Source organism: Mirounga angustirostris, unplaced genomic scaffold (genome assembly GCF_029215605.1).
Source record: "Mirounga angustirostris isolate CCGP_5_RB_7025 unplaced genomic scaffold, mMirAng1.0.hap1 SCAF_13, whole genome shotgun sequence".
NCBI classification, from domain to species: domain Eukaryota; kingdom Metazoa; phylum Chordata; class Mammalia; order Carnivora; family Phocidae; genus Mirounga; species Mirounga angustirostris.
Genome location: NW_026991721.1, coordinates 52,397,942 through 52,410,328, shown reverse-complemented (window position 1 = coordinate 52,410,328; position 12,387 = coordinate 52,397,942). Strand labels below are relative to the sequence as shown.

The 12,387-nt window shown below is 40.3% G+C and overlaps 1 protein-coding gene across 5 annotated transcripts in view; it reads right to left on the bottom strand.

The window, feature by feature from the left end:
- The window catches only part of PAK1 (p21 (RAC1) activated kinase 1), a 141,183-nt gene that overhangs the window by 44,426 nt on the left and 84,370 nt on the right, over positions 1–12,387 (bottom strand). For all 5 annotated transcript variants that reach the window (XM_054512146.2, XM_054512145.2, XM_045894499.3 and 2 more), the window contains exons 3-5: positions 4,267–4,367; positions 3,619–3,766; positions 127–164 (exon numbers count right to left, since the gene is read on the bottom strand). In XM_054512146.2, coding sequence (XP_054368121.1) covers positions 127–164; positions 3,619–3,766; positions 4,267–4,367 — 287 coding nt within the window. The remainder of the gene's footprint in view (positions 1–126; positions 165–3,618; positions 3,767–4,266; positions 4,368–12,387) is intronic.

Genomic DNA, 12,387 nt, shown 5'->3' with positions numbered 1-12,387 from the left:
CGGCGGGTGAGGGGCATGAAGTAACCAAGATGAGTGTCTCCCAGTCCAGGCTCTGCATCTACCACACTGTCCTGATCCCTAACTACCAGGCCTGCCTGTATCAGAATAAAGAAAATAAAGACTTACCAAAGTGTTAGAAGAATTATAATCCTCAGCTGATTTATCTGCAAAGGGAAAAAGACATGGGACTCAGTCAGTAAATAATTACAATTAATCCATTCTTGAGAGCTAACGAAGCCTATCCAGTCAAGCACTTGCCAGGCTCAAAGAATAATAGTAGTATTACTGGTACTATGGGCCTGACACCACACTAAAGCACATTATACACATTACCTCCTTTAATCCTCACTACAGCTCTGAATACTATTATTATGTCTACTTTTATAGATTTGGAAACTGAGGTTCAGAAAAGTAATTTGCCCAGGGTACACACAGGTTAAACAGGGGTCAACATTTGAATCCTAGTCTAATCCTAAATACTATGATAGAACTATATCCACATCATCAACTATATCATCATCAGGTCTCAATGGTCAAGGAAATTTCTTCTCCCCAAGAGAAAGGGAAAGAATTCATGTCGTGAGCTATCCATGACAAATCATGACCAGCTTGTGGCTTCAGCTTTTAAAAAAGGATCCACGTCTATTTCCTACAGGGAAAGAAAATTTGAGGTTTAGGAAAAGACAAGCATTAATCATGTCAAGTCTAATTTAAGGCAGGGTCTTATTTCTAAGAATAGATTCAAACTTCCTCAATGAGGCAATTATCACATTTCATTGATTTTGAAATATAAATTTTTTCACATTAACATCTCTGAAAGAGAGATGTGTCCTACAATCAAAGGCATTTCATGGTTTAATTGGCAACTTTTTCTTCTTTAGTGGTATATAAAATAATGGTGCAGCTTACAATTAATGATATATTTAATAAAATATGAAACACAGACTCAATGGAGATCTTAGCAAGAAAATAAGTTTAAAAGCCAAATACCATGTTTGGTTTTACACTTTAATTTTACAGACCTAAGAAGAAGCTGACTTCAACACCAATGGAATTAAGGAGGAGAAATGTGTTCTACCAAATCCAACATATTCCTCACCAAGAACCAAGTCCAGAGAATGTCCAAGATCCCAATTCCATCATATAAGAAAGTGTCAGGTACAGCTTCTTTGATCCTATGACAAATCATGAACCCACAAGCTGTGACAATGTATTCTTTAAAAAAACCCTGAATCGCCAACTGTACCCTGGAGAAATTAATTCAGGATATCCTTTAAACATAATTCCATCACATATCAGTCGATTCACCCTGAGTAAGTCACTCAGTTTCTCTAAGCCTAATTAATTTCTCCAAGTCTGTGAAATGGGGATAATAGTCCTTGCTATACCAACCCCCAACGCTGTCATGAGGATCAATGAGATAATTCATGTGCAAGCATACAAACTGAGGTAGTATTCTCAGAATCAATAGTATGAGAAGAAGGGAAACAGGAAAAGGAGAGAGATGGCATGAAAAATAAACTGTGCCAGGGGTGCCTGGGTGGCTCAGTCGGTTAAGCGTCTGCCTTCGGCTCAGGTCCTGATACCAGGATCCTGCAACTGAGCCCCGTGTCAGATGATTCCCTGCTCAGAGGGAAGTCTGCTTCTCCCTCTCCCTCTGCCTCCCTCTTCTTCTGCCTGCCGCTCCCCTTGCTTGTGCACACTCTTGCTCTCTCTCTGTCAGATAAATAACATCTTTTTAAAAAATAAATTAAATAAAAATAAATTGTGCCAAATATACAATTTTGCCTAGAATTAGCCCTGGATTTCAACTTCTAAAAAACTAAAAATTCTGCACTTGCGTGTGCACACACATACATATACACATGTGCATAGCTTTATACACACAGAAGGAGATGTATAAACACACATCTATACATTCTCCACATATACAGTGTTATTCATATATGCATGCAGAGATGATCATATATACCTTTATCTTAATGTGTGTATCTATACACAGGTTAATTCATGAATACTTAAGTGGACTTTAATTCCAAACATATGCAAACCCACAGAGCTGTGCTTCCATATACATATCTGGTACTTGTACACATCTACACACATGTACATAAACAGAGATTCTTCCAAAGACTTCGCTGCTGAGGTTTTCAAAGCCAGCTTCTAATCGGACGTCCATGACAAATGCCTTAAAAACACAAGCTCTAATCTCCTGACTAGAAAACTCTCCCACCCAACACCCCTCAACCCCAATTCCTCCTTGGAATGACCCAGTCTCTCAATGGGAGAAGTGAGGCAGAGCCAGAGGGGCCAGGCGTGAGGAAGGAAATACTGCTGGGAACATGCATGACCTTCTCCTGGGTACCACCATAGCAGCATGGGCTAAGCTGCAGTTTGTCATTCTCACCATCTGTGCCCTTTGATACAAGCCAGATACTTGCTGGGTAAAGTATCCTTCAAAATTAGCTAGTTCATCCTGGTTCTCACCTTCTCCAACAATATTGCTCTTTGAAAGAGACAGCATGAATACTGGAAAGAGCACCAGACTTGGAGTTAAGAGACCAGCTCTGCCACCAATTAAGCCATATTAGAAAGGCCTTTTTTGGCTTTAGTGTTTGTAAAACAAGGGGGAATAGGAGCAGTATATACTGAGGATATGTCTTGCTCTAACATTCTAAGATGCCACTATAAAAGGCAAGTTTCTAGAAATGTAGGCCTTCTGATTACTTATCTTGGAAAAGAAAAATCTCCCTGCTATGGAAGGAGGTGCTCCAAATAGAGTTACTAGAAGCAAGTAGTAAACTCAAAAGGTGCTGGTCTGGGAATTAGGAGACATGGATTCTAATCCCAATTCTGCCATTAAAAGCAGTCTGAAAAACATAGCCCATTACAGAGAGGGTACATCTAAAGTACATTTATTATTAGTGGCCTGTTTTACATTTGACTGATAAAAATTAATTCCTTGAGGAAAAACTTAGGCTTACCTACTTAAAAGATACACATCAGTTTTTTTGGTTTTTTTGTTTTTTTTGTTTAAGATTTCATTTATTTGAGAGAGAGAGAATGAGAGACAGAGAGCATGAGAGGGGGAGGGTCAGAGGGAGAAGCAGACTCCCCGCCGAGCAGGGAGCCCGATGCGGGACTCGATCCCGGGACTCCAGGATCATGACCTGAGCCGAAGGCAGTCGCTTAACCAACTGAGCCACCCAAGCGCCCTAAAAGATACACATCAAATGTGTTATTAAATAACTTAATGATATTAAAATTAAAAATGATAATGATAGCTACATTTCCATGGTGCTGTTTTACAACCTATAAAGAACTTTCATATCAATGAGCTCATTTATTCTTCACTACAATCTCTTGAGACAGGAATTACTATTCCCATTTTGAGGCTCAAAATATATGTGTCATGCTACTTTTTAAAAATGTGCAGTTTCAGAGCAAAGACCCATCACTTTGGCTCTCAAATTCCAAAATCCCACCTTAAAGTACCATCCCCACTCTTTCCAATACTTTTCTTCCCTTACCCCACACCAACAGGCATGTGGAGCTTTTCCACCCAGACTAAAACCCCCCTTTTTTTTTCCTAGACTGCTCTGAATTCAATCCCCATACCTGTAAAGCTCATGTACTTCTGGCTGTTGGAGGTCTTCTTTGAGTTATAAAATTCCAATACATCCAGAACAGCCTGTGGGTTTTTCTTCTGCTCTGACTTAGTGATATTTGATGTCTGAAGCAGGCGAGCCCATTGCTCTGGCATCCCCTATAAGAGAGACATACAACGTTATCAGGAAGGCATAGTCAAAGGAGATCCTGAAGGAGAAACTCTGATACCTGCTGGCAGTTAAAGACAGGTTTAGTCATTCTTTCTCTCTATACCCTCAGAGCTCTATACAAGCCTTTTTTATAGTACCTATCTCATTATATTAGTCATTTCTTGAGGTGTTTGCTCTTTCACTAAGCTATTCCTCCTTCAGAACAGGAACCATGTATGATTTGTCTTTACATTATCAGTGTCCCGTGCAAAGCCTACTGCCAAGGAGCCACTTAACAGAGGTCTAGTTAAGGAATGCAGATCCAAAGCCTTCTCTGGTACAGTTTTGGAGGTGAAGAAAATGTCCCTCTCATGAATGTAAGAAGATAGTAAGGAGGGTCTCAGGCTAAGACAGAGGCATCAGGAATACCAAGGGGGAAAAAATGAATCTAACAGTGCACAGTCAGAGCTCTCAAAGACCAAAGCCCTTTCTGCGACCCAGGACTTACTGTAAACTCCCCTGTGACAGCATCAAAACCAACATGAATTGTATGCTCAAAATCTGAAGGAAGAGAAATCTCTGGCCGTTCCTTCTCCTTCTTTTTATTTGCTGCAAGAGAAACAGGGAAAAGGAAATCAAAAACAAGGACATTACATCTTTTGGCTTACTGAACTCTTCATTGAGCTGTGGGCTGAGCTTTTGGCTAAGCCCTAGCGCCTAAGGCTAAGGGCCGTCTACTTCACAGAAGTATTGACAAGCCAAATGCCAGACTCAGATTGGAATAAGCGCTCAAAGCATGATTAAAGAACTTAAATCTTTTGTTGAATTAAAGTAAGGGAGGGAAAGAAAGAATATTCCTCAGAGTTTAAAGTCCTGGCTCTACCACTAATGAGCCATTTGATCTAGGGTGAGTCACTTCCTTTTCCTGAACCCTGGTTTCCCCATCTATAAAAAAGAGAAGGCTAGGGTGGGTAAATGGTCTCTAAAGATCCTTCCAGCTCTGACATCCTACATTATATGAGTTTCTATGACCTACATCCTACTGGTTTGGTATTTGATTATGGACTGCTTTACGGTTCTCCAAATTTAGAGAATTTTAGATCTGGATGTTATTTTAATAATATAAATCACTAATATTTTGTCAGATGCTTGCCAGACAATGGTTCTAGTTCTATACATGTATGAATTCACTTTGCCTCATGGCAACCCTATCAGTTAGATACTATCTTATTTTGCAGGTAAAGAAACTGAAGCATAGAGATTAAGTTATTTGTTCAAGATCACGTGGTTAGTAACTGGCAGCATCCAGACACAAACCCAGGCAGTCTGGCCCAGAGCCTGAGCTCAAAGCCACTATGCTACACTGCTCCCCAGGCTAGGACCTTAAAGGATCATTCAGACCAAATACTTGTAATCACCTCTCTCCCATCAAGGGTCTTGAGTAAAATAGATGTTCACTAAGGTCCTGCTTCCCGGCAGAAAAAGTTTCATTTAAGGAATTGTAGTGCTAAAGTAAAGTACTCTTTTTTTTTTTTTTTAAAGATTTTATTTATTTGAGAGAGAGCACATGAGAGGGGGGAGGGTTAGAGGGAGAAGCAGACTCCCTGCCAAGCAGGGAGCCCGATGCGGGACTCAATCTAGGGACTCCAGGATCATGACCTGAGCCCAAGGCAGTCGCTTAACCATAAAGTAAAGTACCCTTGTCAGGGGTTCAATTATGTCCCCCCAAATTCATATGTCCTAACTCCAAGTAGCTCAGAATGTGACCTTATTTGGAAATAGGGTCATTGCAGATATAATTAGTTATGATTAGGTTGTACTGGAGCAGGGTGCACCCCTAATCCAGTTAAGACTGGTGTCCTTATAAAAATAAGAAATTTGGAGACAGATGCACACAAGGAGAATACCATATGAAGATGAAGAAAGATGTCAGAGTGATGCTTCTTCAAGTCTAGAAACACCAAAGATCGCCAGCAAACCACCAGAAGCTAAGGAAGAGACATGGAACAGATTTCATCCTTCACAAGAAAACAACCCTGCAGACCACTTCATCTTGGAATTCTAGCCTCCAGAACTGAAACAATAAATTTCTGTTGTTTAAGCTGCCTAGCTTGTGGTATTTAGTTAAAGAAGCTCTATAAATATAACCCTCTTCCAGCTTAAAGGAGTTTCAAGGTCTTGGTATCAAGCTAGACCTCAGCAGGCATCTGCAAATGCAATCCCACTGAAACAGGCTTAAATACCTTCCAAGGCTCAGCCAGATAATCTTCCTTCCTAAATGGGGACCTACAGAGCCCAGATTTTAAACATCTGTAGAAACCCTCCTTATTTCTCCACCCAAGGCTCCTCCTCTTTCAATGTTCTAGGGAGGAGGCCATCTGGTCTAAACTCCCAGGGAACTCCTACACACACCTGGGGGAAGTGGGGTCAGAGGCTAACTGCAAAAGCTACTATTTATTGAGCTCTTACCATGTGCCAGCATGCGCTATAAATTTTATATGTATCATGTCACCAAATACTCATACAACCCTGCAAAACAAATATTAACATCTGCATTTTATAGGTAAGGAAACATAAGTATTTCTTTTTAATAATTTGCTTGATCATTCCCAAGTTTCAGTGACAAGTCTATCCTAAAAGTATTAGACATTGGCCATCTAGGCTCACAGGCCTGAAAGGCAAGACCACAATATCCTCTCTTTAAGGCAAGTCATCAAGGAAAGCCCAGGAGCCCTAAGTCTCTGGTCTTCCCCAATAAATGGTGCTGGGAAGACTGGACAGCTACGTTCTTTCATAAAAGAATTAAACTGGACCACTTCTAACACCATACACAAAAATAAACTCAAAATGGATTAGACCTAAATGTAAGAGCTGAAACTACAAAAATCCTAGAAGAGAGCACAGGCAGCAATTTCTCTGACACTGGCTGTGGAAGGTTTTCCAACATTTTCCCTTGTCTCCTAAGGAAGGGAAACAAAAGCAAAAATAAACTATCGGGATTACATCAAAATAAAAAGCTTTTGTACAGCAAAGAAAACCATCAACAAAAAGGTAACCTACTGAATAGGAGAAGATATTTGCAAATGATATATCCAATAAGATGTTAACATCTAAAACATACAAAGAACTTATACAACTCAACACCAAAAATAACCAATCTGATTAAAAAATGGGCAGAGGATGCAAATAGTCATTTTCCCAAAGAAGACATCCAGATGGCCAAAAGACATATGAAAAAATACTCAACATCACTAATCATTAGGGAAATGCAAATCAAAACCACAATGAGATATCACCTCATACCTATCAGAATGGCTAAAATAAAAAACACAAGAAATAACAAGTGTTGGGGGGATGTGGAGGAAAAGGAAACCTCGTACACTGTTGGTGGGAATGTAAACTGGTACAGCAATGTGGAAAACAGTAAAGAAGTTCCTTAAAAAGTTAATAGAATTATCATATGATCCAGTAATCCCACTACTGGGTATTTACCTAAAGAAAACAAAAACACTAATTTGCATAGATACATGCACCCCTATATTTATTAGCATTATTTACAACAGCCAAGATATGGAAGGAGCCTAACTGTCCATTGATAGACAAATAGATAAGGAAGACGTGGGTGTTTACATACACACACACACACACACACACAGAGGAATACTTGAAGCCATAAAAAAGGGATGAGATAGTACCATTTGCGACAACACGGATGGATTAGAGGATATTATGCTAAGTGAAATAAGTCAGTCTGGAAAAGACAGATACCATATGATTCCACTCATATGTGGAATCTAAAAAAAAATGAATACGGGCGCCTGGGTGGCTCAGTTGGTTAAGCGACTGCCTTCAGCTCAGGTCATGATCCCAGGGTCCTGGGATCGAGTCCCACATCGGGCTCCCTGCTCTGCGGGAAGCCTGCTTCTCCCTCTCCCACTCTCCCTGCTTGTGCTCCCTCGCTCACTGTGTCTCTCTCTGTCAAATAAATAAAATCTTTAAAAAAAAAAAAATGAATACACAAACAAAAAGCAGAATCAAACCTATAATTAAAAAAAGAACAAACTGATGGTTGCCCGTCAGGGGGGTGGGGATGAGTAATATGGGTGAAGGGGAGTGGGAGATCCAGGCTTCTGGTTACGGAATGAGTAAGTCACAGCGTAAGGAATACAGTCAGTGGTATTGTAACAGCGCCACACAGTGACAGATGGTAGGTATACTTGTGGTGAACACAGCATAACGTATAAACTTGTTGAATCACTATGTTGTACACCTGAAACTAAAGTAATGTGTGTCAACTATGCTCCAATAAAAATAAAATTCTTTTCAAGTACAGGCTGTGGACTAAAAGAGACCCCAAAATCCACAGTTATGGCCCCAATGTTCAAGAAGAGCTGGACTGGGCATCTGGGTGGCTCAGATGGTTAAGCATCTGCCTTCGGCTCAGGTCATGATCTCAGGGTCCTGGGATCGAGTCCCGCATCGGGCTCCCTGCTCCTTGGGAGCCTGCTTCTCCCTCTGCCTCTCTCTCTCTCTCATGAATAAATAAATAAAATCTTTAAAAAAAAAAAAAAAAGAAGAAGAAGAGCTGGACTGCATATATATGATCCACTTGTACTGCCTTTCCCAGTTGACTTGTCTGAGCCTCACTACGAGACTGAATATTCCTATAGGGCAAAGAAAGTACCAGATACCTTACAGCACTTTATAACAGATTTACATTTCATAATAATCACCTTCATTTGTATCATGCTCTAATGCTTACAAAGCACTCTCACATATATTACTTCACTAGAGCCTCAAAACAACTGTGTGATGAGCAGGGCAGTGGTTATGCTGCCTATTTGAGAGAAGAAGAAACAGGGGTTCTAGGAAGTTAAATAACCTGCACAAGGTCACAGAGCAAGTTAGAAGCAGATCTGCCACCAGAACTGAGGTCTTCAGACTCCCAGCCCCAAGGCCTTCCTATTCTGTTGTTCTGCCTCTTGTGGATTACTGCTGCTCATGATTATGTGATTTCTCCTCTTTCTCCCCATCTCTCTTCCATTCAGTTCACAGGTTACTAATGGTTTCCTATTCTATATAGTGATCAAATTTATCCACTTCTCCATTTTCATTACCACCACCCTATTTCAGGCATTGTTATCTCTGGCCTTGGATCATTCTAACAGTAACTTGTCACCTGCATTCTGCTCCCCTTCAATGCAGACAGCAGCCAGGGTGATCTATAACCTTGCTATTCAAAGCAGCATCAGCACAACTTGGGAGACCATTAGAAATGTAGGCTCTCAAGCTCCAACCCAGACCTACTGAATTAGAGTCTGAATTTTAATGAGATCCCAAATGATTCATATGCATATAAAAGTTTGAGAATCAAGAGAATGAGAAGACAAACCACAAGTAAAAAGAAAATATTTGCAAAAGATATATCTGATAAAGGATTATTATCCAAAATATATGAAGAATTCTTAAAACTCAACAATAAGAAGATAAACAATCTGATTAATAAAATGTACCACCCTAGTACAAGATGTTAACAGTGGGGAAGGTTGTACGTATGTGGGGGCAGGAGGTATACAGATATACAAGGTGTACCGTGTACCTTCCACTCGATTTTGCTGTGAACCTAAAACTGCTCTAATTTTTTTTAAGTTTCTGAAGCTCTCTTCTACAAACTTGTACCTCTTCCTAATCTCCTGCTACTTATGTTTCATACACTCTCTACCAGCTACACTGAACCAGTTATGTCACCAAACATAATGAGCTCTTTTACACCTCTTCACATTTTCTCAAGCTACACCCTTTGCCTATGAATCCTGCCCTGCCCTTTCCCTTCCCTTGCTACCTCAGCCTTTAATTTACCCTTTTCGGGGGTCAGCTTAAAGGTCAGCTCTTCTCTGAAGTCCTCCTTGATCTCAAGGTTGGGCAGTCCTTCACCCTCTCCTCTGTTCCCACAGCACCATTATAGTAATTGCCTATTTTATGGGTTTACCTTCCAACCAGACTGAATCCCAAGTGCAGGGGCCATGTCCAATTCATCATGGATCCCCAACAGCTAGCACACACCTGGCACGAAACAGCGAATGAAGAAAGGAACGAATGACCAAATACCTAACTCGACCTGGCAAGGGTCTAAGGAATCTGTCAAAGACAGGCAAATACCCTCCAGGACAGGAATAAATGTTTCATTTTTACAAGGTGTGACCTGACTTTTCACAATCCTTGTTAGCCAGCTACCTCAGTCCTGTTTGGCTCAGCACACTGGCCAAAAGAAATTCGGAAGTCCTAATGCCTCCACAGACCCAGGATAATCCTGATGAAAGGCAGCAAAATGGGGGTGGGGTGGGAGAGGAGGAGGGAAGAAGCAAGAAGGTCTAGAGTCCAGGCCAATTTTGCCCCTATACACCCATATAGCCCAGGTTCTTGGCTTTCTCATCTAAACAATGGAGGGAATGGACTAGACAATTGTAAGGACCCTTCCAGTTCCTACATTCCGTGAGTCTATGATAACAGAAAGATGAATACTCTCAAAGCTCTGTAGCTAGATTCTTCCTGACACGGCACCCCACAGTTTTTAAGAGATACTCCATTCACATCATCTTATATAATCACCACAATCCTGAGAGGCACCACAAATCCTATTTGTAGATGAGGAAATTGAAGCACAGACTTGCCTGTAGTTATTGAAGTGACTGAAATTCAAAAGGTCTGGCTTCAAAGCCAAGGCCCTTTACATTCTACTGTTTTGCCTCCCATAAGAATTTCAAGTTAAGTCAAGAAAACATACTTTAGTAAAATAAGGAAAGGAAGTAACATTGAATAAGAACTTACCATGTATAAGATACATAACATACATTATTTTCCTTAATTCTTAAAATCCTAGGAGATAGATTATTACCACTGTCATTTTACAGATGAGGAAACTAAAAAAAACAAAAAACCATTAAATAATTTGCTCAAGCTCACAGAGCTAGTAAGAGCTGAGATTTGAACCCAGGTCTGATTCCAAAGTTTCCTTCCTCAGTGTCTTACTGAGAACTATTTGCTTACATGCCAACTGCTAAGGTTTAAGTTATTTATGCACTTGGCAATTTCCCTTCCAGAAGCAGCTGCTTTTAGAAAGGGAAGGCCAAGAGTTTACCAGGGCCCAAATTAAGCACTCATTTATGACATAAGTCCATCTGTCTTATTCATAGCTAGAATGCATGGGACATGGTACAGGACTTTGGAATTGCTTACTATTTCTAAATTTCTTCTGATCTAGTCACTTAAAAGATTGTAGGGAAGAACAAATATGTTATTCTTATGTTTTATTTAGATTTTTGTTTTATACTTATGTATCTTCTATTTTTATATATCATTTCTAATTTATGTTATTAATGTACTACATAATATACCATCACAGGCATGGAATGTCAATACAAAAGAAACTCCAGTAATGGAGACACAGAAAAAGAGTGGCTCAGAGGATGAGTAGTCTACAGAAAAGAGCGTCAAGGAAATTAAATCAATTACCACATGAACATACAGAGTAATGCTAAAGTTGGCTTCCACAGGTTTACTCTTTGCCCCATAACCTTTGCATATACCTCCCATATTACCATCTCCAAGTTTTTGCTCACTTTTTCTTCTCCTTGCTTTAGAATGCTCTTCCTCCCAGTCTCCCTGTCAAACTCTTAGTCATCTTTTAAAGACTGCTCTAGGTCCCACTTCTCTTCCTGACCTTTCCTCCCTCTGTTAATTCCCAAGACACTGAGTCTGCCATACCACCATGCATTTAGTCACTTCCTGTCTTGTATGATTCCTTGCTATTTTAAAGACTTACCTCTTTACTTAAAATGTAAGCTTCTAGAGGACCATAATCATGGCTTGTAATTATGATTGTTCAACTTCCAAATCTTCCATTGAGGACCCAACACAGAATAAGTTATTCAAGAACACACCAAAAATATTAAGAAGTAACCTTAGAGACGGTTATCCTACTCCCTGAAGAGGCCTTGAGAAGTAAATTGACTTGACCTGCATCACAGAGCACATGGAGGTAAGACTCAGTTCACCTGATCAAATCTTTTATCCTTTGTGATATCCCCTGATGCCTACCGACTGATTTGAATGGAAGGAACTACTGACTGAAATAACAGTTTAACATAGACCAGAAATGGACTATAAGAAGAGGAAAGGCTTGGCTGAAGTGAAAGAGGAGAGAAGTACAAGGGTGGGGGGGAAAAAACCTAGCTGACAGGATTTATCCCAAGTGCTGTGCAATTTAGGCTGAGTGCTCACTGGCTGGGGATCACCAGCAGGAAACAGGATACCTGAGGCAGGAAAGCAGGATGGAACTGGAGAAGTCAAGGAGTCACAGAGCCACCACTCACCTCCCTCACATGTGTATAGCCCTTCACAAAGCCTTTTCACATTCACTGCCTCATTGGTTCCTTAAAACAACTCCAAGAACTAGACAGCATGGATCATCCCCATTTCACAGCTGAGAAGACTGAAGTCAGGGAATTAAAAGAAATCTGTTCTGGACTAGGAGAGGAAGATGGATCCAGTATTCTCTTTGCCATTAATCCACTTTATGGCCGTGCAAAAGTTACCTTCTTCTTCTGAGTTCAAGTCTTCAATCTGTAAA